A 27,974-nucleotide genomic window follows, 5' to 3' on the forward strand; every position below is an offset into this window, starting at 1 on the left:
CAGTGGCAATGAAAGGGGGCAGAGTGGGTGAAAGGGGCCTGGTAGCGGTGAGGCTGACAACTATGGTGGCTCCTGCTGCTGGGACTTGATTGGTGAGTAAATTGACAGTGCTGGGGTTGCCTGTGGGGATGGAAAAGGCGGTGCGGTGGCTCAGGAGAGGGAAGCTGCAGGTGGTGTCGATGTCTTGGAGGGAGACATATTGAAGGCTTTCGGCAGTGGCTGTCATGTGAGACCTGCTGGTGGGCGCCGAGAGGCCTGCCCCTGCTCAGGCTGCCAGCGGGCAAGCGAGTGACAGGTAGCCTTTTGAGAGACGCTGCTCTGAGGGGGTCGGTGTCTTGCCTGGGGCCAGGGCAGCGGCAGGCGTGAGATCTCCCCCTCCAAGGTGGGGTTTGGCTCTCTTTGCGCAGGTCCGTCTTCCCACCTTCCTGCGTGTCATGTCTCAATAAGCTGGAGTGCCTCTGTGGCTCCTCTGTTCCTGGCGGGAAGAATGTGAAGGTTTCATCTTGTGAGGATTCTTAGAAATACCCTCCTTCACGCTTAGTATCTTGGATTTATGGGGTGGACCCAAGAGTGAAGCCAAAAATTGAGGAACCCAGACCTTTACAGACGAAGAGGGGTTTGAAGAATCACTGAGATTTGAATGTCAGTAAAGGAAATCAGCCACTTACGACAGTTGTTGTTATCATGATGATCACCTTAATTCTTTCTTAGCTGTGTTTAGTTTAAAAAAAATCAAAGTTTTTGATTTTCTTATCTTGATGGAAAAACAGATGAAATAAGGCTGTTTCAAAATCCTTTTGACTGCAATGCTGAAAAAGTCCAAAGTTAGTTTCAAATGGAAATTATTGATCTCCAGTCAGATGATAAGCTGGAAGACATGTATAAAGAAGGAAATCTGATCCAGTTTATAAATCTTTGCAGCCTGAGCAGTTTCCAAATGTGAAGCAATTTGCTCAGATTTCTGTCAGTTTTTGATACAACATACTGTGTTTGCAACCTTTTCAAGAATGAAGTATGTCGATTCCATCTATCAAGCAAGTTTATCTGATGGGCATGTTCAGTCCATCCTAATTGGCTCCTCAAGCTTGAAACCTCAGTTTGGCAATATTTTAAGATTAAACAAGCAGTTCAGTCATTCCCATTAATATTGTAGCATACACATACAAGTTTGTTGATCCAAATAAAACTTATTCATTCATTATAAAACTTTGTTTCCATTCGGCTCTCAAAAATGTGTAAAATATATGATGTGGCCATCATACTGAAAAGTTTGGAGACCCCTGTCATAGTCCATGTAACTAAAAATGAACAAATTGTAGTTCACAACAGTGTGGCATGTGCTGATGAAAAAGTATAAAAATAAAAAGTGTAAATACTTTAAACTGTCTTAGTTTTTAAGTAGGAAAATTGAAAGTAGTTAAAACAAGGTATTTAGTTTGATGGAAATGTTGGTAGCCTTAGATTTGGGTGGACATAAGGATAAAAATGATAATTAATGTCAAAAGAACAATGATAAATGAACAAAGAGCATTTAGAAAGAAAATTTAAAGAATTAGTGGAAAATCAAAGATTCAAAAGACTTGTGAGACAGCTTAAAATTTTAAGAATGCTATAATGAATTTAGAAAGTGGAAACATAGAAGAATGAGCACTGTAGACGTTCAGGCTGCCCTGAACCAAATTCTAATTCTCTGATATCTTGTTTGCCTGTATCGTCTTTCTAAGTTGTAAGGAGATTTTTACAGTATCTGCGCAATTATGGGGCTGCATGTGTAGCAAAATTATGCATGTTCATAGTCTTATAAGTACTGAAGACAGCACGGAAGATTGAAAGGATTCTAGAGCAGACTGACATCGTGTTCCAAGTCCTGTACTATCTTTGTTTTGCAATACCCCATGGGATTTGATGTAGTTTATTGAGAAATGTAGATTTTTAAAAAATCCTTATTTAAAAATGTTGTGAAATGATTTTGATGAATTTCATTGTATTTTTTCAGTTTTTTAAACTTTTCTTTATGCATAAGCATTAAACCATTTATGAGAAACAAAAGGTATGTTTTGAAGTGGGTATGAACAGACTTTATATTGTATAATAGACTGCTAGTTTATTTTAAAAGCACTTAAAATTCAAAGTGATGGGTCCTCTTTTCATTTACTTTCTGCGTAATTTTAGAGTTTTATTTTCTTTCAGGGGCAGTTTACACTGTTTGACATGTCTGATAATTCAGTGAAGATGGCAGGATGTTCATTTGACATAGATGTAGGAGATGGAATTGTTAGCAGGCCCTTGTTTTCTAAATAAGACGAGGAGGTTGTTCCTTTCTCTTTCAGCCTTTGATGTTCCACAGAAGGCTAATGTAATGTGTATCTGCAGGTGGTCTAGTAACATTTGCAGATGCATTTGCAAGACAGTTTTAAAACCCTCAACAGCCAAATCTAGCCTGCTATTTTGTGATTCTGTTTCCATGAGGCTGCTTTCTGAGATATGTAAGCATTAAGTACAGAATAAGAGTCATGCTGGCCAAGAGTTCAACAACTGCTTTTGACACAATGACCAACTAAATAGCAGTAGGAAATCATGTTTGCAACTGCACCTTCCTATTAGGAATGTATTGAAATGCAATTAATCCGTTCCAGCTGAAGAAAAAAATCATACACAAAAAATCACTGCAAGACTCGTTGGAAATATGATTAATCCCTTCTGGCCGGGGGGGGGGGAGAAAAGCAATCAAGCATGCAAGACCCCCCAAAAAGCAACCAAACTCCCCAAGATCCATCAGAAATGGGGGGAAGCCAAGAAAACAAACCCCCAAGACCATCAGAAATGGAGAACCCCCCAAAAAGCAACCAAACCCCCCCAAGACCCATTGGAAATGGGGAGGGGGAACTAAACAAACAAACAAACCCCCCAAGACTCATCACAGCACAGAAACATAACCCCCCAGCTCAAAACCATCCAGAACAGTTTTTAAAAAGCAGAAAACAGCACCTTACCTTATAAGGCAGCCCGAAGTCTCTCTGCAAACGCACACACGCTCTCAGAAGCAGAAGAGGGCAGTCCTAAGCCTCCTCTGACACACACTCTCTAACTGCTGGGGAGAAAGAGCTACAAAGAAGCAGCCTCGTTGCCATCTACAGTTAGAAATTTGTATTTCCTGCCTTTTCCCCCTGCCTTTTTCTGTTTGTAACTGGAAGCTCCGGTCGCAAATAGAAGTAAAATTTTGTGGCTGGAGCTGGTCATAACTCGAACTGATCATAAGGAGGGATGTTTGTAAGTCGAGGCACCACTGTAAATTTAAAAATTGATTTTTTGGGGCAATTTAAATTTTAGAAATCAATTGTTTTAATTTAAATTGTGATTTAAATCAATTTGGTTTTTTAAAAATTGATTTTTATCCAACATGGTTACATGTAAAACTACCATGCTTCTAACGCACACGAAAACTTATTCATGTCAATGCAACCCATTACAACTAAACATTTAAAGCTTCAGACTACTACATTTATCCAAAGTGTTTCTATGAAAAAATTGCATTGAAAGATACTTAACGATCTAAGAGGAGAGAGCATCATAATTTTTAAATTTGATGTAATTTTGCAAAGTACATTATAATTCACGTGTCATAATGATTCCATAGTGGGATCACTATGTTCCACTCTCATCCGTTACTCATTTTCCTTTCTTTCAAGCAATGCATGTAGGAATCACTTCATCTCTGGTCACATATGTTTTTAAGCCATTGCCATGATAAACTTTTGGCTTAAGTCCAGTTCTAAATCGTTCAGTGAAGCAGCACTTACATTTTTTCTTCACAAAAGGACCTCCTCACATTGTTTGGAGCTAATTATTGCTTCACCAGACTGAGGACCAACACTTGATTACCCACACTGAAATCATGACACTTTGCTTTTGTATCATGGTGAGAGGCCAAAATTGATGGGCATTTTAGACCTTTCTATCTCTATGGATGATTTTCTGAGATTTTTCAAGTTTCTGCTGGCCTGGTTGTTGCATAATGGAGATGGGTGGATTTTGCCATCCTTTCTTCTCCTCAACTCAGACTCTTTATGAATTTAATTCCTCTCTCTCTCTCCTTTCATTAAAAAAAGAGAAAAGCACCCTTTCCTCCTTTAAAATAAGAGCAGTAAACAAGATACATTGGTGGTATTATGTGCACCATGCTAGCTAGACGCTCTAATGTTTTGCTCTGTAAGTTACTTTATTTAACTAAGAAAAAGAAGTTGCTGTGACCTGCTGAATTATGGCTGTGGAAAAAGGCAGGGAAGGGGAGTGTCATTAATTGAAAGGACAGATTGGTGTGATCCAAAGACCTGTCTGGACCTTTCCCACAGGAGAAGAATAAAATAGATTGCACTAAAGATAAGAATGTTTTAAAGCATGAACCAGACTGCTCCAGCTTCCCCAGTCTGGACAGGCTCTTAGTAAGAACAGACAATCTGGTTTCAGAGGGCTTTGTTAAGAAGAGGAGATCCCTTTTATTAGTATTATTATTACAGCTATCTTTTATGATGCCTTTTCTTTTTATAGCAGCATAAATCTAAGTCCTGTGCATAGCTATTGAGAAGCAAGCGTTCAATAGCTTTTCACCAAGTTGAGTTCTTATAGAGTTACAGCCATAGTCTTATTTCCCCGCTAAACCAGCATGTCCAGACAGTTTCATGCTTCTTCCTAGCAAAGATAGTTACAGTTATGTGTTTTTATTCTCTTCTCTGGATGTTGTCACATTGTTTTTCAATGTAGAGGATGCAGACATACTATGGTCACAGTTTGTATCATTATATTTAATGTTTCCCTGAGGGATGTGATATCTTAGCTGCATTTTGTGATGCTTTCACATAGTTTGAAGAATCTGAAGTGTGGGCGTGGATTATTTAATACCAAAAGAGCAGTTTACTGAGATTCCTTTTGCTGCCAAGTAAAAATCTTATTGGTGTTTCTGGAAAGGAACAAATCTGTGATTTAAAGGTTGACAGATGGAAAGGAATCAATAGGTGGAATAATATAGGTTGCCAAATGAGAAACTAAGTTTTGGGGAGGCAATATTTATTATAGGCCCTTAACAAGAAAAAGTGATGATTATGTTATTGAGGTGAGTTAATTTCTGCCTTGCTCCAGATATTTAATTTGATGTAATCATTGTTAAGCAACCACATTGTAGAAGAAGCAGCCTTGGGTAGTAGCGAAATGAAATGAAGCACAAATCCAGAAATCCATTAAACCCATACACTTACTCTAGCATCTTGGTCAGTTATGGCTCTCTTAGAAATTTCCATTTTGGAGAATGGGTTTGGAAAAGGTTTTGCTAGATCAGAAAGAATTCCTGTTTACTTGTAAAATTTTGACAATGAGCTCTGTGCAAGCTTCAATATCAATGGTTGCTATGATGGATAAAAGCCATGTCTGCTCAACTAGTTGCGAAAATATCTAACAGAACTATTGTTACGTTTTGCGTTTCATGAGTGGCTGACTGATCAGACTTCTCTTCCTCTGTGTGTGTGTCTTCCAAGCAAAGGTATATTTCTTTCATCCAATAAAGGGATAAGGAGAGAAGGCCAAATTAAGCAAAGTATCTAGTGCTTTAGAAGTATACCAAACTTGAATTGTGCAACAACCACGCAGCAGTTGTGTAAGTGACACTTTATGGCAGGGGTCTCCAAACTACGGCCCACAGACCACATCCGGCCTGCCTTGCTGTTTTACAAGGCCCGTTCCCTTCAGCCCATGCTCATGTAGGAGTGTGCATGCATGCAGGCGGGAGCAGGAGGCAGGTGCGTGTGTGTGCGGGCAGATGGGAGTGCGGGCGGGTGGCCACATGTACATGCACGTTCCTGTTCCTTTCGGCCCTCAAAAATGATGAAAATATCTGGTGTGTCCCTCACAGTCAAAACTTTGGAGCTCCCTGCTTTATGGCATAAATGTTATGTCACACACTATGTCTTCTAGCAATACAGTGGTGCCTCGACTTATAAACTTAATCCATTCTGGAAGATGGTCGTAACTCAAAATGGTCATAAGTCAAAGCACAATTTCTCATTGAAATGCATTGAAATGCAATTAATCCGTTCTGTCAGAAGAAAAAAAACACACACAAAAAACCCAACAACACAAAAACCAACAACACTGCAAGACCAATCAGAAATGTGATTGATCCGAAGGGGGGGGGAAAGAAAACCAAGCCAAGCGTGCAAGACACATCAGAAATGGGGGGAAACAAAGCTGATAGCAAGTGAAGCACTCAAGACCCATCGGAAATGGGGAAAAAAACCAAAAAGCAAACAAAGACCCCCAAGACCCATCGGAAATGGGGAAAAATACCAAAAAACAACTCCCCCAAGACCCATCAGAAATGGGGGGAACCAAGAAACAAACCCACCAAGACCCATCATAGCACAGAAACATAACCCCCAGCCCAAAACCACGCTGCAAACCCCACCCAGAACAGTTTTTTAAAAGCAGAAAGCAGCACCCTACCTTACAAGGCAGTCCGAAGCCTCCTCCGATCATGCTTGCTCTAACCGCTGGGGCGAAAGAGCTACAAAGAAGCAGCCATTTGCCTACCAATGGTTAGCAATTTGAGTTTCGTGCCTTTTCCCTGCCACAAGTTGAAGCAAAATTTTGCGGTCAGAGCTGGTTGTAACTCGAAATGGTCATAAGTCAAGGCACCATTGTATGTATGTGCTGCTATCACTATACAGATCATATGGAGTGACCTATAAGCTGTAACAGAACTACAGTGGTCTGAAGTCAGATATTGCTGCAGTGGATACCCTTCTGTACTTTGTTCCAAAATCATACATTTCTAAACTATAATTTCTTTTGTATTTTGATTTAAAACATTTAATTTTATCATATGCAAAATAGTTGTTGAAATTCTTTTTTTCTAAATATCTATACTATCCCATTTCCTGCAGTGGTGGGATGACAAGCTGGACTTTTGTGCTGCCTTTCTTCAACATTTGGCAAAAGTTGTTCCAGACATATATTCTGATGAAATGGATCCCATGACTGAGAAGGAGGAAGAAATGGCTCAGATGAGCATACTTTATCCCCTGGAATGGTATCTGTTTGGGGAAGATCCAGATATCTGTCTGGAGAAGCTAAGACAAAGTAGCACTCCTCAACTCTGTGGGAAGGTGTTTAAAGGTGGAGAGACAACATATTCCTGCAGGTGAGTACTAGTAGTATTATTATCCTTGACTGTTTCTTCTGCAGGGTGACATAGCAGTGTGCACTTCATCAGTTGTTTGATCCATATATATATGGATCATTATGTCTGTTTTTTCTGATGCCATCATTAAGATGAGGACCATTTAAGGGTTTGGTGGAGTAATGGCTTATGGGGAGAGAGAACTGGCTTTTAGTTCAAAGTAAAATGGAAAGCAGTTGTACAGGCCTTCCAATTTATTTAAAGAAAGCCTTTGAGTTGTATTAGTTTTAACTACTGTTCACAGCTATTGTAAAATAGTGTGACTAACCAGTGTGTATGTACTTCCAACTCTGGAAGATATATGTCCCTCAAAGATAGCACTGGTTTTGTCCTTAGTAACTCTTGCATCAGGAAATGATGAAAAAATGGGCTGCCCATTTTTGTGGGAGGATGGACTTATTTCCCAGGGGCCTCTTTAATCTCTTTAAAAGCGGGTTGATGGAGCCAGCATAGGTGTGAAGCCAACTGCCAGGCTAGGCGGCAATGTGAAATCAAATCCACTTTCCAGTTTAGTTACAGTTGTAAAAGGGACAGTGCAGGGAAACGTTCAGAAATGGTCACTCGCTTTTAAGATAAAATGAGCAAGGAAAGCATTAATCTGGGAGTAACTCATTAAAGTAGCTTTCAAGAGAAAGACATTTCTGGGCCTTTTGGGCATAGTCTGAATCTGGACTCCTTGTAAGAATATGAAGATGAAGGATGGTTCTTTCACAAATCCAGGTTTTCTGGTAGGCTTCCAGAGAGGGAAACTCATACTAAGTAGTCAGTAACCTTGGAGGACATGATCACGAGTCACAAGTGGTTTCATAGGTACCTGTTGAACATAAGGGATGGATTTTATTGACTATACATATACATTAAGAAACATTTTTGAAGAGAGATTTGGGAAGAAACGTTGGTTCCACTGCAAATGGTGACTGAATTTGGATAGGCCGCCTAGAGTGGTCGTAATTGACCAGATAGGTGGGATATAAATAAATAAAATAAAAGCAAAAACAAACAAACAAACAAACTGTGCCAAAGTTAGCAGACTGCAGTTCCCATCAGTTCTGTTGAGCATAGTTGGTGGTAAGGGATAAAAAGTATTCCACTCCATTGTCTGGAAGGCCAAATTTTGTTTAGATCTGATCTGTGCCATTTCTAGATGAGTGAGGATGAGTCTCAGCCCTGGTAAGAAGAGGAGAGTGAAAGTTAACCAACTTTATTATGAACAAACTTTAATTTCATATTACATCTGAAGTTGGCATTTGTGGCTTATCCTGTCAGAGTTAACAAATGGTGGATCAAACCAGTGGTGGATATTCTAGGTTGTTAACTATCTTTGCTTAGAACAAATTACAGTTTTTAATGTTTGTCTGTAATGATCTCATGCATTGAGGTTTGTTCTGTCCATTCACCGTATGGAAAAGCAAATCATAAGCAAATTATCTTCTTATGTCAGCACACCTTTTTATTCACTGCATGTTAGGACAAGCCAGGAATTTTCATTTATTGTTGAGTGCCATGGTGCCTAAGCTTAACAGTTTCTAGTTATGTAGCTGAGACATGAGACTTTGGTGGGGTTTAGAAGCGTTGATTTCTATGCAACAGCACCAATTTTTCTTTGTTACAGAGAGTGTGCAATTGACCCAACTTGTGTACTTTGTATGGATTGTTTCCAGAACAGTGTTCACAAAAATCATCGTTATAAGGTAAGAAAATGTGTGCTTCAAAGTAATACCTTTTCAGGTAGTGTGCTTGGTGAAAATATTTTCTAAAGAAATAAAGGTTATTACTAACCTATTTGAAAATAGGAACCCATCTTTAGAAATAAAAATGTCAACACCAATTAAAGTTCATAAGGGTAAGGCCATTCTAAAATTTCAAAATAATTTTTCCACAAACTTTGAAGCCTTTGGTTTTAGAGAAACTGACATCAAATATGCTGGATTTTATATAAAAGACAATGTTTCCCTATGTTAGATTGATGAGACTTTGACACTCCAATATTTTCTGGGACAGGGGGCTCTTAGCTTCTGATTCTGGCTTGTTTATTGATTTTATTTAATCAATTTATAAACCCAACTCTGTCTATAATACGGTAATAGCTTGAAATGGTTTGAACAAAATGTATATTATTTCCCTACCCTATAGCTTAAACTGCTTTTTGTTCAGCATTATGTCAAAAAAGAGTCTGATGTTGTATTAGATGGTCTTTACTTATTTCAGATGCATACTTCCACTGGAGGAGGTTTTTGCGATTGTGGAGATATAGAAGCATGGAAGACTGGACCGCTGTGTGCAATTCATGAGCCTCGAGCAGTGGGCAATGCAGGAGAGGTAATATACGTGTAATAAATGTTGTGTGCTGTCAAGTCAGAACTGACTGACAGCAATCCTAATAGAACTTTGAAGATAAATGAGATATTTGAGGAGTGGTTTTACCAATTCCACCTTCCAAAAAATTTCCCTGACAGAGCTGAGATTAGAACCCACGTCTCCTGAGTCCTAGTCTGCCACTCTATCCACTGTGCCATACTGGGTGTAATTACTAGAAAATCAAACATACCAAGTTTGAAATCCAAGACAAAATGTATAGTAAAATAAAGTCATTGTCTTAAAACCATTGAGTGACTGCTAAAATAATAAAGAAGTCTTGACCTCACAGTGCCTGTGTGAATAAAAATATTTTAACCTTCTACTGAAAGCATTTCATAAATCAGTACATGACTCTGTGAAGGGAGAATGTCATAATCAGGCATCACTACAGAAAAGACACTCATCACATACTATATATCCCTTACTAAAGTTATCGAGAGAAGAGTTTCCTTAAAATACTAATGATACAGACATATTGATATGGAAAAGGTTTTCCTTCAAATAATTGGATCCCAAGCTGTTTAGTGCTTTAAAGGCACGCACCAGCACCATCTAATTCCTGCAGCCAAATGCACAAAGTGAAACTTCTGTGAACAGATCCAGAGATTACACACCAGGTAAAAGTCTCTGAAGTCCAAGTGTTTCCTTAGTCATAAGTTTAACTGTCCTCATCTTCAACTTCGAAGAAGCCTCTCCATCAACCTTGAGTCCGTTTCCATTCAGCTTCCTGGCAAACAATCATCTCAGCCATTCTCTGCCTTCCAAACAGTCCTCTCCAGAAAATACTCATTTCATTGTCTCTCAACTGGCAAGACAGACCAACACAGCAGAGCTTTGAAAAACAGAGCTTCTGACAATCAAGGGCTGGCATCCTTGCCTCTGACTTGGGCTCTGCAGCTTCTGACGGTCCTTAAGACAGCTTATACATTTTTTCTAGTAAAGTCTGGAGTTGGAGCACCATTGCCACCTATTGAAGTATTTTCATCAATAGGAAGATATTAGGAGTTGAGCAGTAGTAGTTTCCCAAGTCCAAAGATTTCTTAAAGAGTAGCTTCAGTCACAGCTGTCTCCTCCAAGGCTATTAGAACTTTCTCTCTTGTAGAGGGGCAGTAATTAGCTCCTGGTTCTACCCAGTCCCTTCTGACTTCCTCTTAATACCATGTTTCCCCCAAAATAAGACAGGGTCTTATATTAATTTTTGCTCCAAAAAACGCTTTAGGGCTTATTTTTAGGGGATGTTTTATTTTACAGTCATGTCATCTTTTGATTGCTGCACAATGGTGGAGGGTGGGGTTTCACTTAACTGGGGCTTATTTTTGGGGTGGGGCTTTTATTGCGAGCACCCTGAAATATCATACTAGGGCTTATTTTCAGGTTAGGTTAGGTCTTATTTTTGGGGAAACAGGGTAGCTTATTTTTGGGGAAACAGGGTAGCTAAAACAAGAAGGAACACAGAAGATTGATCAAATTCCTCCAGATCATTAGATTGCCTCAGCTGAAATGTATCTCACAGAATTTGAGTAGATGGGAATCTAGACACTTCTGTAGAAGGTAAACCAGAATTCTATCTTAAGTACCAGATCAAGAATGAGTCCTAGAGTGTGTCACGCTGATGACATATTGATACAGTACATGATTATCTTGCAGGTATGAAAATCTAAGCAGGTTCCCCAAAGAAGGTCTCATTGCAGATTCTCGCATTCCTAGAACAACCATTGCAGGATTTTTCACCAAGACCTCTGAGACCATATCAGCTAGCTTGGGCTTTTATTACATACGTCTCTTGGGTGGTAATGACAAAGCATATATTCTGTCCTCTCTATTGAGTGGATGAATAATGGAATGTTTGTCCTTTTCTGTAAGAGTTATTAAGTTATACATAATGCTGTTAATACTTTATTTCTATATAGTATGTATCCTTATATGTGTTTAGTATAATTTTATTGCTTTCCATAGAACCTAGAATGTCAATTAAATGAAGAGCTAATAGCACAAGCAAGAAAAATCTTTCCTGCAGTGGTAAAATATATTGTAGATATGACTGTTTGGGAAGAAGAGAAGGAGCTGCCTCCAGAGCTTATGAATAGGTATGTGATGTGTTCGTGTTCTCCCTTCATTTCTCGCTAACTGGTAATGATGAAGCTTTAGAAAATAATAATTGGAAATTGTGAAATGCTCCAGTTTAATGAGGCAAAGTCATTGATATCTGGGAAAGCCACATTGAATCAATGAGTGAGAAGTATGCAGTTTTATGATTTACACATGGTACAGTCTGGGTCAGTAAAGAGATGTAAATTGAATTTATTTATCAAATCAAACCAAACCAAATAAAAAGAACCTTGTAAGATTACCAGGTTATTTAAATACAGTCATGTGAGAGAGGAAGTACATTCTGTTTGAATTCTATAGTTTTATTTATCAGGACATAAAAATCAGCTGGTCCTTAGTAGATCTGAAAAATAGATAAATACAACCTCAGATCTGTCCTTCCAGTGAGCACTCTGAAATCAATCCTGAGTGCTCACTTGAAGGACAGATCCTGAAGCTGAGGCTCCAATACTTCGTCCATCTCATGAGAAAAGAAGACTCCCTGGAAAAGACCCTGATGTTAGAAAAGTGTGAAGGCAGGAGGAGAAGGGGACAACATACGATGAGATGGTTGGACAGTCATCGAAGATACCAACATGAATTTGACCCAACTCCGGGAGGCAGTGGAAGACAGGAGGGCCTGGCATGCTCTGGTCCATGGGATCATGAAGAGTCAGACACGACTTAATGACTAAACAACAACACAACCTCAGATGAACAACATGTGACATATTACACAATGTCATGATTTATTTTCCAAAAATAAAGCTAAACTGGAGATGCCATGTGTGGAAGAACTAAGTACACCTTAATATTCAGTAGCTTGTCGCCTTTAGCAGCAATAACGTGAGGTAATCGTTTTCTGTATGAATTTATCAGTCTCTCACATTGTTGTGGAGGAACTTTGGCCCAGTCTTATTTATAATGTTGCTTCAGTTCATTGAGGTTTGTGGGTTTTTGTTTATGCAGGTCTTAAGCACCCGCAATAGCATTCTAATCAAACCTGGAGTTTGACTGGGTCATTGCAACACCTTGATTCTTTTATTTATTCAGCCATTCTGTTGGTGTGGTTGGGATCATTGTCCTGTTGGATGACCCAATTTCAGCTGAGCTTTAACTGTTGGACCGATGGCTTCACATTTGACTCTAGAGTATTTCAGTATACAGAGGAGTTCATGGTTGACTCAATTGCACAGTCTGATCCTGGGGTTAATTTGCTTAGATGTCCATTCCTGGGAAGATTGACAACTATCTTGGATGTTTTCCACTTCTGAATAATATCCCTCACTGTAAAATGATAGACTTAACATTTTTAGGAAATGGCCTTATAACCCTTCCCAGTTTGATGGGCAGCAAGAATTGCTTCTCTGCGATCATTGATGATGTGTTTCCCCCTTGGCATTGTGTTAACACACACTTGAATGCTCCAGACCAACAAACTGCTAGAACTTAGGCTTTTACAGAGGTGGTCACACTTGATGATGATCAGTTCATTAACTCAAGGTTATTTGGTTAGCAGCATCTTGCTGCTACTTAGCTTCTTAATTCCCATGGAAGCAGTAAGGGTATACTTCGTATATCTTACATGGCTTCTCCATTTTTTTAATTAATTTTTTTTTTGTAAAGCCATGACACACTATGTCATGTGTTGCTGCTGTTCATTTGAGGTTGTATTCAGACCTGTGAAAGGCTGGATGATTTTTATTATGTCCTCATACATAAAACCATAGAATTCAAAGGGGTGTGTGCTTTCTTTTTCACATGACTGTACATTGGCTCTAGCCTTGCCATCATATTCCATAACAGTTTAGCACTGAAGATTAGAAATTATTTGATTCCCAACTTTCATTTTCATAGATGTCCTATCTTGGCAGGAGGTTTTGCTGCTTCAGCAGGGGATTAAACTTAATGCAGATCCTTTGGGGTCCTCTCCAAGTCTCTGATTCTGTGATTCTTATAATACTTACATACAGGCTAGGAAATGTGCTGCTTTAGCAGTTGAGAAACAAGTCAAAGTTCTTTATCTGTTGCATCCTTGTAAAATCTCTTATGTGCTTCCCTGTCTTTGTCTCCATTGTGCTTCAAAACATGGTGAATTAAATGAGGGGTGAATATTCTCTAATGAACAACTACAGGGGAGAACCTTTTGAGTATGTTAAGGTCTCTCATATGCATTTCTGTTTGGATGACAAAGGTTTTAGACCATGCTAGGTGAGAATTTAGGAGCAAGACCTCCAGATTTATGTCTCTGAACAGAGGGAAGCAATTTAAGGCTAAATCCAGTGTTCATACCAAGTAGAATTTATCCATTGAATTCAGTGGAACTTAAATTACCTGGCAAGTGCCACTCATTTCAGGGGGTGGTGGTGTTCTTTTAGGAACTGACATTAGATCCCCAGTACTCCAAAGAAAGAGAAGCCATCATACTCAGTTTTATTTAAATAATAAATATTTGCATCATGGGCTATTGAAATTTAAATGAGCTCATTCATTTTCCATGAGTCATATGTTGATAGTGCATTCCATCAGGGTTGCCACTTTCTGGGAAGTCAGGGAAAGTCAGGGAAGTGGAAATTTGTCAGGGAAATTGGTCTGAAGTCAGAGAAATTGTGATTAAAATATATTTTCAAGAAGTGGATTTTTGACCTGCTGCTGCCAAGAGCATGATCTATTCTTGTGGTAACTGGAATAGAGAAGTAGCAGAATGAAAGTAAAAATTAATGATGCCCTTTCTCAGCTCCACCCCCAGCAACCAGCTTAATATGTTTGTTGAGTTCAGTCCCTGCATGATTTCCAAAGTCTGTCTGTAGCATTTGCGAAGCAAGGCTGGTTTAAACATTTAGCAAAATACAGACTTTAAACATCTAACTATTTTCATCCCTACCTGCTAGTACTGCATTTAACTTATGAATAAAGATAAGCATGTTTTTGGGTCATGTTTGTGTATGGAATTGATGTTTTGTCTCCTGCTAAACCCAGCAGAGTTGCAAATGAATTTTTCTGCTGTTGGATTTCACAGTCAGCTAGCACTTTTTACTTCGCACCATGCAAAGTAAATTTTCCAAATGTGATTGCTTGTTCCTGCTGGAGTTTAGGACCAGCTCTCTCACCCTCTTCCCTGACTTCTCCCATGCATAAAGATTGCGAATGAGGGTTGTATTCTTCTTTAGATTGCAGAATTGATCTGTAACCATTTAAACTCCACCTCCTTTCTTGCTGCTCCTCAGCTTTGGAAAGTTCCTACTTGCCCCAAAACAAATCTGCTAAGATCTTGGTGTCAGCCAGGTGGTTCTGTGTACAGCTGTATCTGAAACCGCATTTTGAAGATGGCTTCTAAGAGGGCAGTTTTTAATATGCAGTGGCTGAATTTCAAACTTCTTGCTGACTTGGTTCCATGGCTATCACCATGGAATGAAGACAAATGCAAAGGTTATTGTAAACTGTGCTACAAAGCCTTTGAACTAAGTAATATGGGAATTAGAGCTGTGGAGTCTCATGCACAAGGACCCTTACATCAGAAAAACCTGAAAATTAAATCAAGTCAATGGTCCATCGGAATATGTTTAGGTTCAAACCCAAGTACAAGTTCAGATAGTAAAACCAGAGAGGACGAAGAGACAGCACCTGGGAAAACTGGAAAACATTATCACAGTGTTGAAAATGACAAAGAATTACCAACCACACAAACTAGTATGACTGCCTATGTTATTAAGGGCTGTGTTAGGGCAGCAGAGTGCCTGTGAGCTTTGCAACTGGTGATGAAGGAGATGTCATTTAACTCTTGTAACAATGTCGGTGAATTATTCAAGTGAGTGTTGTCAGATAGCCAGATAGCTCAACAGTTTCATCTTGGAAAAACAAAAGCACTGCATGTTGTTGCTTTTGTTTGGCACCGTATTTCTCTGATTTTTTGCTGAAACAGTAAACATTTGTTATCTGTTTTGACGAAGCTTTGAATAAGGTGGTTCAAAAGGAACAGATGGATTTAGTGGTTTGTTTTTGGGATGATTATTGTCATAAAGTTTCCACACGGTTTTTCTTCAGGCTGCTACTGGTAAAGGCCTTTTTCAGAAGTGTAAAGAAGGCATGTCTTTATCAGTTACAAAATTATTACAAGTATCTGTGGATGGCCAAATGTAAGTCATCTTTCTCCGAGAAAACTAAAAGAAATTAAAACCAACCTTGACTGTAAAGGAGAAGAAAAATAATTGATTGACTTTAGAACTTGTACCCTTCGTGTTGTACATGGGTCTTTTAAAACAGGATTGCAAGCAGTGAAATGGGGCTGGAATTCAGTCTTGCGCAACATGTATGAGCTGTTCGAAGATTCCCCAGGTAGGAGGGCATGTACACTGCTATGACTGGAAGCACACTATTTCCCCTGAAGTTTTACTCCCTTAGGTGGTTGGAGAATGTTAAGTGCCTTGATAGAGCTATGACTGTTTTTGACAACATCAAGAAGTATGTGGAAGAAGCAGAACTCTCCCACAGTAAAACTGCAATTTGTATAAAAGCTGCAATGCAAGATCCACTCATGAAGTGCAAATTGGCTTTCATGAAAACAATTGCTGGAGATTGTGAGCAGTTTCAAAATGAAAAACCATTGGCACCTTTTTTGTATGAAGAACTTTGTAAGTTAATCAGGAAGCTAATGAGTCGTTACATAAAATCAGAAAAGCAGTAAACATGTCTTCTGGTTCCAGTTGTCAACAATTGACATGAAGTTATCAGAGAACTTGCTTGAGGAGAAGTAAGGTTGACATTGGCTTTGCAGCAAAAAAGCTGTTAAAAAATGAAACTGAGTAAATATCAAGTGGCTGAGTTTTGCCTAGAGTGTCAAAACATGGTAGTAGCTGTTGAAAAGCTAATTGAGAGAAGTTCTTTGAAGTTCAAGGAGGTGTGTGGCCTATCAGCATTACATTCTACTATCATTTATACAAGCCAAATCTTGGAATCATCAGAATAGGGGCTGTTCTTGAAGAAATGTGTCTATCAACACCAGATTTACCATGCTGTCTTGAACTGTGGAGGACTTGCATCTATTGCAATTGATATGAATCTGTTGCAGTCAGTCAGACATGCTCATGCATACTACACAGAGCACTTGGAGGCCAAACACCATAAGCAACAAGAAGAAATTCAGAAGAAAATAAGAAACTTAAGGAACAAATTAAATATATTGAAAATGCTAAAAAAATGACAAAGAGAAGAAGCTAAAATGGAAGAAGAAACAATTGATGAGAAACTAAATTATTATTATTTATTAGATTTATACCCTGTACCATCTGGCAGCCAGGCCACTCGGGGCGACTCTGTAAAAGAGTTACAAAATAAAAAGAGAACTGTAGAAGTGATAGTTTTATATCTTAAATCTTTATTCTAATGAAGTTAGAAATTAGAATACAAGTAATCAGTTTTTACTTGTATTCTAATTTCTAACTTCATTATTACTGCAGTGTCAAAACTACAAGTTTTGTAATGTGATTTCAGAGAAACCATTTTAGATAGAGCGCTTATAGTGTATAATTTTTAGTGTACCTTTAAAACAAGAACAAAAATGTTATGTCATTTGTTAGCATGCAGACTTTACTTGAAGTTTTTATTTTGGTGCAATTGCAAAACAGATGTTGATGCAGTTAATGTTGAAAGAAACTGATATTAAATCTCTGACAAATATTTTTGAAGTTGAGACTTGTGTGTAGAGTAGAACATTTCATTAAGACTTGCATTAATGAAACAAAGCCTATTCATTTTTTAAACTTGTGGTTATATTTGAATGGTGGTCAGGGAAATTGACAAATATTGGTCAGGGAAAGTCAAGGAAATAAAAAATAAAATTTCAGTAGCAACCCTGTTCCTGCAGTTTCATTGTCCCCCCCCCCCCGAGACACACACACACTTTTTTTTGAAACTTCCATTAAGTTTGTTGTCAGCGTTTATACTAAGTATTATTTCAGTGTTCTCTTTGATATCTTGGGTTCTTCTCAACAGGGAGAAAATAGACAAATACTACTGTGTCCTTTTTAATGATGAGCATCATTCTTATGACCATGTTATCTATACACTACAAAGAACTCTTGGATGTGAGCTTGGAGAGGCCCAGTTATATACTACTGCTATAGATAAAGAGGTTAGTAACAATAATGTGTGCTGTCAGCTCAATTCTGACTTATGGTGACCCTTTTCAGGGTTTTCTAGGTAGAGAGTACTTGGATGTGGTTTGCCATTCCCTTCTTCTGGGGGGCATCCTGGGATTGTGCAGCTTGCCCAAGGCTCCACAGGCTGATTCCTCTCGTATACACAGCGGGAAATTGAACTCCTAACCTCTGGTTGCATAACCAGGTACCTGACTCACTAAGCTATCCAGCATGCACCATTTCTGCTACAAGTGTCCTATATTCTAAAAGATATAAAGCCAGATATTGTGTATTGAAGTACTGTGGTACATATGATAAATTGTAATGCTCAGTAGTTTGATCTCCATGAAAAGACAGAAACAAACAGGGCACCACAACTTCCCACACATCTCCTGTATTCCACCACATTGCCCAGTGGTGGAGTATGATTTCAGTGGTCCTATTATATTACTTAATAATAATAATAATAATAATAATAATAATAATAATAATAATAATAATAATAATAATAATAATAATAATAATAACTTAGCAGAAGATTCCTGTAACATTTCCTGTTACACTTATTATTGTGACCCTTGTTTCAAGGTAATGATATGAAATGTATAGATCTTTCTTGCTGAAGACTCCTAGACAAAATGTGTACGTTTAGGCAGTGATTATTAGAGAAGTAATCTTTACAGGCCAGTGGCAGCACAGTAGAGCTCTCTTTTCACTTTGGCAACCACTTCTTCTTTATCCAGGACTCCTGTTTCCCTGTCTATTCTCTACTTCAAAGCCACCACAAGGCATGTTATGAAATAAATTGGAACATCACCAAAAGAAAAGGGTTGTGTGTGGTAGCATGATAGGAATCCATAGATCCTAAACTAAATAGATTTAGGCACAAGTTAACATAGCAAGAGAATACTTTTATTAACAGGGCTGGGGCAAAGGAATAAATTGTAATGTGGAAGACATTGACAGTGCTATCGGAAACTGTTACACTGGTTTTCTTTTTCAGTTTTCCCATTGCTATTTAATGGCTCAATTGACAACACACTCAAATACTGTGTTAGTTCAGTGCTTTTGGTTGCAAAGCCTTTTGTTGGAATTGAAAGAAATAGGTTGTAGTTATAAATAATTGAGAGGGACGTGGTGGCGCTGTGGGCTAAACCGCAGAAGCCTGTGCTGCAGGGTAAGAAGATCCGGCAGTCGTAAGATCGAATCCACGCAACGGAATGAGCACCCGTCGCTTGTCCCAGCTCCCGCCAACCTAGCGGTTTGAAAGCATGCAAATGCGAGTAGATAAATAGGGACCACCTCGGTGGGAAGGTAAACAGCGTTCCGTGTCTAAATCACACTGGCCATGTGACCACGGAAAGATTGTCTTCGGACAAACGCTGGCTCTATGGCTTGAAGAGCGGGATGAGCGCGGCCCCCTAGAGTCGGACACGACTGGACAAAAATTGTCAAGGGGAACCTTTACCTTTTATAAATAATTGAAATGCTCATTTTAATTTTGTGTATTTGGATAGAAATAGAATTTAATAATGTCTGTAGTAAGAGTTAGCATTTTGCAGTGTGGTCCTTTTTTAGTTGAAAAACCCAGTCCTATTATTGTACGCATATGTGTGTTTATGTGTGTTACTACAAAAGGCTAATTCAAACTCGTACATTAATTTTTTAAAAACATTGACTGTGTGTACCATTTTAATTTGTCTTGGCATTTAAAGCCTTCATAACTGTTTTCTACTTCAGTGCTGCCTTTACTCACATACACAAAGTTCTGGCATCATTGATTTAAGAATATTACCTTTTTCTAAATTATACAGGGTCGAAAGGCAGTTAAGAAAGGGCCTTATGTTGCTTGTCAGGAGGCAAAAGAAGAGATCAAGGTAACTTGCTGAAATATCTAAAAGACGTAAAGATAAAACTGTGTAATTATTCCATTATTTGATCATAATGCTGATACTTGAAAAAACATTTGGAGTTCACCTTTTTTAAATATTTGATTGATATACCTCAGTTGTTAGATTGAAATTGCCTTGAATTTTAATAGGTCTGAATTAAGCATGTAGTGCTAGCAAATAAGAAAAAAACCTGGAAAGATTGAAGAACTGCATAATATCCTTTCATTCAAATATTGACTGTTTTTATCTTCTAGAAACATTCAAGCAATGTTTCCCAAGGTCCACTTAATGTGAAGGTTCTTCATGCTGATATTATGGCTCACCAGAAATTTGCTTTACGCCTTGGTTCCTGGTTAAACAAACTTATGAGCTATTCGAGTAAGTGGCTAAAATCTTTGTGTAGCACATGTGGTTCCTGGAACACCAGTGGTGGCCTGAAGTCTCCTGCAACCTGTCCCACGTCCTTCATTTCTGCTGCCTACCTTCTTGTTCTCTAAAACAGCTGTCCCCAACCTTTTTGGGACCGTGGATCGCCTGAGCCTCTGAGAAAGGCGGGGGGGACTCCCCTGCAGGTGCGCATGGGGGCATGCGTGTTCTCGGGCACATGGGCAGGGACACCTACACGCAGGCATGTGAACCCCTTCATGCATGAAGCAGTGGGGGAGTGCACGTGTGTGCAGGCGCCCCTTCTCATGCGCAAAGGGGGGAGCGCGCTCGCCGCCCCTGGCATGTGCGCAAAGTAGCTGTGGGGAGGGGAGTGCGTGCGGGGTGTGTGTGGGAGGTCTGTCTTCGCCATGGACCAGCACCGGGCCGGCGACCCGGGGTTGGTGATCTCTACTCTAAAAGACAGAGTGATCAGCCTCTATGGAAAGCAGCAACAACTCTGTCCCTGAAGGTGGATCTTATAGATCATTAACACCTTTTAAAAGCCAGTTTTCTTAGTACAGTGGTGCCTTGCTTAGCGACGTTAATCCGTTCCGGAAAAAACGTTGCTAAGCAAAAACATCGCTAAGTGAAATTAAAAAGCCTATGGGCTTAAAAACTCACCTTTAAGCGAAAATCCTCCATAGCGCCGCCATTTTCGCTGCCTCTTAAGCAAGGAAAAACAGCGGGCGGCCATTTTGAAAAAGCCGATCAGCTGTTTAAAAAGTGTCGTTTTGCAATGATCGCTTCCCTGTGATCATCGCAAAGTGAAAAAAAACCATAGGGACCATTGCAAAGTGATCGGTTTTGCGATCGCAAATACTCCGTCGCTACGCGATTTCGTCGCTCAGTGGAGCAATCGCTATGTGAGGCACCACTGTACAATTATCATCCATGTTGTTTCTACCATTGTTATTCTATGACAGAGCTCTTACACCCTTTACAGCACGTTTCAACAGAATAGATCTGAATATAGTAATGAACCTCTTCGGTAGCATCAGCAGCCCTGTCATTATTTTGGGTCAGAATCTTGTTCTGGATTGGGATCCCACAACTGCTTTTTTCCTTAGAGGGTACTTTTTAAAAAATAATCTTCTTAGGGATTCCAAGGTATGTGATATATTTAAGGAATGGTTTTAACCCATGCCACTGCCTAGTGCATTTTTAGGGCTAAGCAGAAATTTGAACCTGGATCTCCTAAATTCTAGACTGGTTATCTCCTACACCACATTGGCTCTCCAAGTGTCGTAGAAGGTTCTGCCTGAAGGACTGTGTTATGCACTGATCTAAGTTGAATTTTCCTCAGTGTCTAAATCGTGCTTCTCTTGTTTTGGTTCACTTTGTTTGGTTTCTTCATGAGTTCCCTTATTACCTTATCCTTTCTAAACACTTAGTATATTTTTGTGCTGAATTGTGCCATTGGGAAAGTACAGTGCTTTGGCACTTCCAAGGCATTGAAGTGCTACTGCAGCATCAGGACCAGGACGCAACAGAAGAGTAAGCACACAAAAGTTTGCTAGACAGCAGCAGATATGAGTTTAGTGCTGGCTTGTTGTGAAGTCCTGGAACACAGTCACAATCTACAAAGATCTCCAAGTCCACAGTGATGATGATGATAATGTTGGAGCTCCTTAATGTTGTACCATTATCAGGGCACAAGTAAACCCTATAATCTATCACCAAGCAACAGAAAAGGCAAATTAAAATGGAACAGGTGCTGTGTCTGGAAAAGTCCCAAGAGCCATCAATTTGATCACTTAAGTGTGAATTATGTAAAGAAGTTTCATTCATGACTTTATATTAAGCCTGCCATTTTTCATTCAGACCTGGTTTGAAATCACATCTCTAATATACAATATAACAGTTATTTTGCTATACTGACACATTGATTGCAGTGGAAATGTTTTCTCTAGCATTGATTATTGGTTAATGGACAGAAATGAACATGCAGGTGCTGAAGTCAAGCTCATCTAGTGTGGATATAAACATATTCCTTTAACAGAGAGCCTATATTTGAAGGCTTATTGGCTAAAGTCCTTTGTCAAAATGATGTGCCATTTTACATCCACTATCCAGTAATGCTCGCCTTCAAATCATGTGCTTTTGTCTAAGGTGATTTTCGTCAGATCTTCTGTCAAGTGTGTCTAAAAGAAGAAACTGATTCAGAGAAACCTTGTCTTATAAGCAAATTAATGCTTTGGGATGCCAGACTTTATAAAGGTGAGTTGAATCACTCAAGCTTCTTGACCTTTCATTAACAAATGTCAATAATTCAGCTTATTCTTTCAATGTTAAGTGTCAATATCAAGACAGGGTTGGGCAATCTCTAGAAGTACTGTGGCCATAAATGCCCACTCCTAGTGTTTGGAGAGTTGCAGCACTTCTGGAACCTCTACTTCCACCTCCCAATGGTTTCTTATAAAAATTAATTTAAAAAAACTGTAACACCCCCCTTGCCCTCTGTTGTAGGAAAAACATTGACAATTTTTGTGGCTTTCATCTCTCTCCTCCCCCCCCCCACGTGCTGGGGAGGAGCTCCTGAAAGTGTGTCATAAATGTTCTCACAGAACCCCAGATGGAACAATGAGACTTTGGGAGTCAGTTTTTTTTTAAAAGAATGGAGTTTGTGGGAGGTTTACATTTTTTAGGGAGGTGTATTTGGTACATGGATTTAAGAGAAATTACTGTGACTGTAACATAGCAAAGTTAATGAATGGCATTTTCTTTGTAGTGTGTGGGGAACTTTCACAAAACCTTTATGCCTTTAAAATCTTGATAAAGTGAATTACTCATACTTTCCTTACACCATCACTGAATTCTGATTCTGCATAGTGCTGAGTAATGGTGGTGCTTATTGCTGTTGGTATAGAAGTACCAGCTCATACTGCTTCACTATTGTGACATTTAGATTAGTTGAGTTGCCAAAATATCACTACATCTAATTTATTTGAATAAACCTTTTGCAGAATAAGAAAAGCCTGTCAAGGCGTATTAATAATTATGATGAGTATATGGGACTTTTATGTTGTGAAGGGCAGTCTGTGCTGAAATACTGGTTGATAAGGAATAACAGCCGAACCAGGCTTTCATCTTAATGATCTACTTGGGTTCTTTCTTAAATTACATGGGAAACAAAATACTGTACTGATTAGACCCTTCTCATTCAGATGGTGTTTTATTAAGTTGTAATAGATGGGATAGAATGGCAAAAAAAGAAAAGTGAGGAGGAACCAATAAGTAAGTCTTCATTAGTGGAAAGTAGAAGATGATTCCTTTTCTAACAGTAGGTCAATCTGAGAGTCTGCCATCTTCTATCTGCTTTGTTTTCCACTCTGCCATATTGCAGTCATACATTCATGAAGCTTACAGTGTCGGTTTTGGTGCATTAAAGCTGTTCCAGTTAGGAGGTAATGCGATATTTAAGATTACCTCTCATTTTGTCTTTCAAGTCAGATTAACAAGATATTTTTTTCAGAGTTTTGAAAAATTGTTACTTAATTGACCAATTGGCAGCTTCTTGCTTTAATCTTTGAAAAACCTCCAACAAAAGATTGCCACAATCAGCCATACTTACAGCTTGTGTTTAGTTTTTCTTTGCCCCATTATTTATGCAAAAATTGCATTTTGAAAGCATCTAGTATTAACCAGGCATTTGATATTTCTTATAATTTCATTTGTTGTTTACTCTTGATTTTTCTCTTTAAAACAAAGAAGTTTTTGTTTTGGGCAAGCATTAAACTTCTTAATTCCCCCCCTTCCCAAACCAGGAGCAAGGAAGATCATACATGAATTAATTTTTAGCAGTTTTTTCATGGAAATGGAATACAAAAAACTTTTTGCAATGGAATTTGTTAAGGTAAGGCATTTAAGATTACCTCTCATTTTGTCTTTCAAGTCAGATTAACAAGATATTTTTTTCAGAGTTTTGAAAAATTGTTACTTAATTGATCAATTGGCCTCTCAAAATGTTCAACTTTTGAAGGGTATTAGATCTGCTTTGGTTAAAATAAAATAATGGTGCTGATGTGTTAACCATCATATGTTGATCAGAGTGGGGTGGTGAATCCCAGATAAAGTATACCAGATTAAAGTAACAAAAACAAAATGAAACAAAAGACATAAACATTGTGGCACCTTAAGGACTAACTAGTATATATTTTAACGTGAGCTTTATAATCATTAGTCTTTTAACATGCCACAATGTTATTGTCATTTTTTTTTTTTGGAGTTTTTGTCTGATATGCTTGCACAGACCATTACAGGTTCTGTGAAAACTTCTGTGAAAACTTTTTAAAAAGTAGTAGGTCTTCGTTGGCAGTTCTAACATTTTAATCATTTATTTAGTGTCCTTTCATTTTCATAATTTGATCTAATTCTGTTTTGCACTGTATTCAAAAGGGTGCCATGCATTCGTAGTTCCCAGGTTACCTTTTAAGTCAGGACATTTAGGTGGATCTAGAATTAGCCTTTCCTTTAATTTTTTTTAAATCACTAATTTATATGAATCCCATTCCTCCCCAGCTTTTAAAAAAATCTATGTGATATGTTCATTAAATTTCATGTATGACGTATCACTAAATAAACCTCACTGCTCCCCCCCTTTTGAAGTTATCAGTTTTATCATAAAAAGAGATGTTGGTCATGGTTCATGGTTCAGAAAAGATAATGGAATACTACAGCACCTTAAAGATTGACAAATTTAATATTGCATTAGGTTTTTAACATTATCTTCATCATATGCCTTTTCAGCTGATGAAATACAGTAGTTTATAGTCTCCAAAAAAACTCATCCTTTTGGAAGTTGTTACTAGAAAAGTTTATCGAAATTGTAGAACTGGTGAAGGTTAAATTCCATGTTAAGAATTATTAGAAAAGCAAGCTAAAAATATGATTGCCTTTGTATTATTGCCCCTGTGCATACCTCTGCTGAAGTGGTACGTGTAGTATTGTGTAAAATTCTGATTTCCACTTTTTGAAAAGAGTACTGTGGTACTAGAAATGTGTAAGAAAAGACAATTATCGGGAATGTAGCACCTTTCCTTAAAAAAAAGATTATTGCAAAATATGGCCCTTTTTACTTTAGAAAAATAGCTAAGCGATAGAGAAGAGTGATTAATAAAATTTTACATGGCTCTGAGAAAGTGAATGCCATTTTCCCTCCCTTATAAAACAAATCTCTGGTATCATATACCACTTAGTTAATCACCTTTCTTGTATTTACAGTATTATAAAACACTACAGAGAGAATATATCACTGATGATCATGACAGACAAATTTCTGTGACAGCATTTTCAGTTCAGATGTTCACTGTCCGGACGCTGGTATGTACAGCAGATTATGCAAGTATGTATTTCTTACTGTTTTGACAGTACTGTTTTAACAGTTACTGTTAAAAAGTCTATGGGTGACTTAAACATTTTAAGGAATCCCCACCCCACAGTTGCTTTGATTCTGCTAATAGAATTCTGGCCATTTCTTTTAAAAGTAGATAATAGCAGCAGCGACCAACATGAATTTGATCCAACTCCGGGAGGCAATGGAAGACAGGAGGGCCTGGCGTGGTCTGGTCCATGGGGTCATGAAGAGTTGCACACGACATAACGACTAAACAACAACAAAAGACACTCGCATAATTCTTGAGCATAAGCTGTGAAGCTAGCTCTAGTCTCCACTGTGCCTCCTGAAAAAGGGACCAAGTGAGATCACCTATAGTTTGTGTGACTGACAGGGTTACGCATCTGCCACATGTGCATTCTTGAGAAAACTTCATGGCCTAGAGTGCCACTGGAGAGAAAGATGGGTAAATCTCTTGAATATTTTATACCTAGAAGTCATTAAAAGGGTTGGCACTCAGCACGTATCAGAGCTGACTTGATGGCCCAGAATTACTATTTAGATGAACATGCAAGGATGAGAACACTGTTGTCATTTTCCTCACATGGTAATGACTTTCTGAAGAGGAAAAACCTCAGTGTCCGTGAAAGCAAGAACTTTTTTTCTGTTACGTATAAAATGTTGGCCACCCACTATATAGTAATTTGACTGAGAAATCGCTACAAAGATTTTACCAAATGATTAGGAAATTAATGTTGCAGATATAACAGCCACAGAATTGATGTTTTTCTTTGTTCGTATCAGAGTGTTGCACAATTTAAAATTATGGACATATATGAAATATAGGTAAATATTATGAACAATTAAAGTGTTATATTGTCATTTGTTGGTCCTGAAAGGGCCATTGAATCATTTTGTTCATCAGCACATTTGCAATGCTAGGCTTCTGTAAGTGAAAGGGGCATAAAAGATGCCTCCTTGAAGTGTGGAATGCACTGCAAGTACACTTGGGCCTCCCCTGGGCAATGGTGTACAGCTGGCCAATCCTTCACTTCCAGAAGAATCACAGAATTGATGGCATATTATGAAAACACAGAGAAAAAAAATCAAAACAAAAAACTGGACAGCTAGTAGAATATGTATGTACCGTACAGTATTTATGTATTTCCACTTATAAGAAACAAATACTTTCTAATGCCTAGAGTAGCTCTTAGCTGTGGCAATACAATTTTGGGCGCTTATATGCCTAAAAGCATAATCTTTTAAATGAAACAGATAATAAAGCAGAGTGAGGGTTTGGGGTATTTCAGGAATTTAAAGATATGTTATTTTTTAAAAGGTATGTTCCTTTTCAGGCCCACCACCTCATTGAAGAGCAAAATGTAATCACTGTCATAACAGAGACACTACTTGATGAACTTCCTAAAAACATGGATAAAAATGGCAAGTTCAATTTCCAGGGTTACAGTCAGGAGAAACTGAGCCGAGTGCCAGTAATCATAATTGATCTTCAGTAAGTGTTCCTACTTATGGACAACAGTAAATGCTTCAGCAGGCATACCTGTTTGCTGTAAACTGCCTGTTTATTTATCAAAAATATTCCTCTACCACCTTATTAAAGTGGCAAGGTTGTATGCAGTATCTCATAAATTATATATATAAAGTTATATATATATAAAGTTATATCTATATGTTAAAATTACCTGGGTGAGTTATACAACTATATATCTCTGTCTCTGTCTCTGTCTCTGTCTCTGTCTGTCTGTCTGTCTGTCTGTCTGTCTGTCTGTCTCTCTCTCTCTCTCTCTCTCTCTCTCTCTCTCTCTCTCTCTCTATATATATATATATATATATATATATACGTTAAAATTACCTGCATGAGTTAATACTTAAATAAAATACCTCTTTCATTTGACTAATATTGTGGATATGCTACAATATTATTTTTAATTATTATTTATTTTTAAAACAAAGGAATAACAAAAATAAATCCCACTACTAAACATTTACATTACATACATATGTAAAACAAAATATAACAATTGACAATTGTATAAACAGTAACATTTTGGTATAATATCCATAATGAATCCAGTTACTCCAGGTATAACATAGTGCGTACCTTCATCAGGATCAGATTGCAAGATAAGAATCTAGAGACAGCTGAAATAAAATATATACACATGCTGGACAGCTGTGTGAATGGACTTTATATAAGTCAAGGCTTCATAGTGCATTGCCAAGTATAAACAGTACAATAGTTGTACTGTACTGTATCTCCCAGATATATTTTCTTCATTAGCAGATCTACCTTAAAAAACTTCAAAGGTAACCATAGAGTCTTAACTCATTAAGATGTTGTTCTTGTGGTCATCTGTTGCCTGAAGTGATTAACTCACCATTGTGGTTGCTTACAAAACCTGCTGTAAAAAAATCAGGGATCTTATAGATCATTAACAACTTTAAAAAGCCAGTCTTCTTAGTATAATTATCATTCATATTGTTTCTACCAT

The 27,974-nt window shown here is 38.2% G+C and overlaps 1 protein-coding gene across 2 annotated transcripts in view; it reads left to right on the forward strand.

Annotated features, from left to right (window-relative positions):
• The window catches only part of UBR1 (ubiquitin protein ligase E3 component n-recognin 1), a 99,627-nt gene that overhangs the window by 3,872 nt on the left and 67,781 nt on the right, over positions 1–27,974 (forward strand). For both annotated transcript variants that reach the window (XM_072986207.2, XM_072986206.2), the window contains exons 2-12: positions 6,933–7,189; positions 8,841–8,919; positions 9,437–9,547; positions 11,543–11,673; positions 17,666–17,804; positions 19,626–19,688; positions 19,958–20,081; positions 22,239–22,346; positions 23,894–23,982; positions 25,350–25,448; positions 26,817–26,974. In XM_072986207.2, coding sequence (XP_072842308.2) covers positions 6,933–7,189; positions 8,841–8,919; positions 9,437–9,547; positions 11,543–11,673; positions 17,666–17,804; positions 19,626–19,688; positions 19,958–20,081; positions 22,239–22,346; positions 23,894–23,982; positions 25,350–25,448; positions 26,817–26,974 — 1,358 coding nt within the window. The remainder of the gene's footprint in view (positions 1–6,932; positions 7,190–8,840; positions 8,920–9,436; positions 9,548–11,542; positions 11,674–17,665; positions 17,805–19,625; positions 19,689–19,957; positions 20,082–22,238; positions 22,347–23,893; positions 23,983–25,349; positions 25,449–26,816; positions 26,975–27,974) is intronic.

Source organism: Pogona vitticeps, chromosome 1 (assembly GCF_051106095.1).
Source record: "Pogona vitticeps strain Pit_001003342236 chromosome 1, PviZW2.1, whole genome shotgun sequence".
In the NCBI taxonomy this organism is placed as follows: Eukaryota; Metazoa; Chordata; class Lepidosauria; order Squamata; family Agamidae; genus Pogona; species Pogona vitticeps.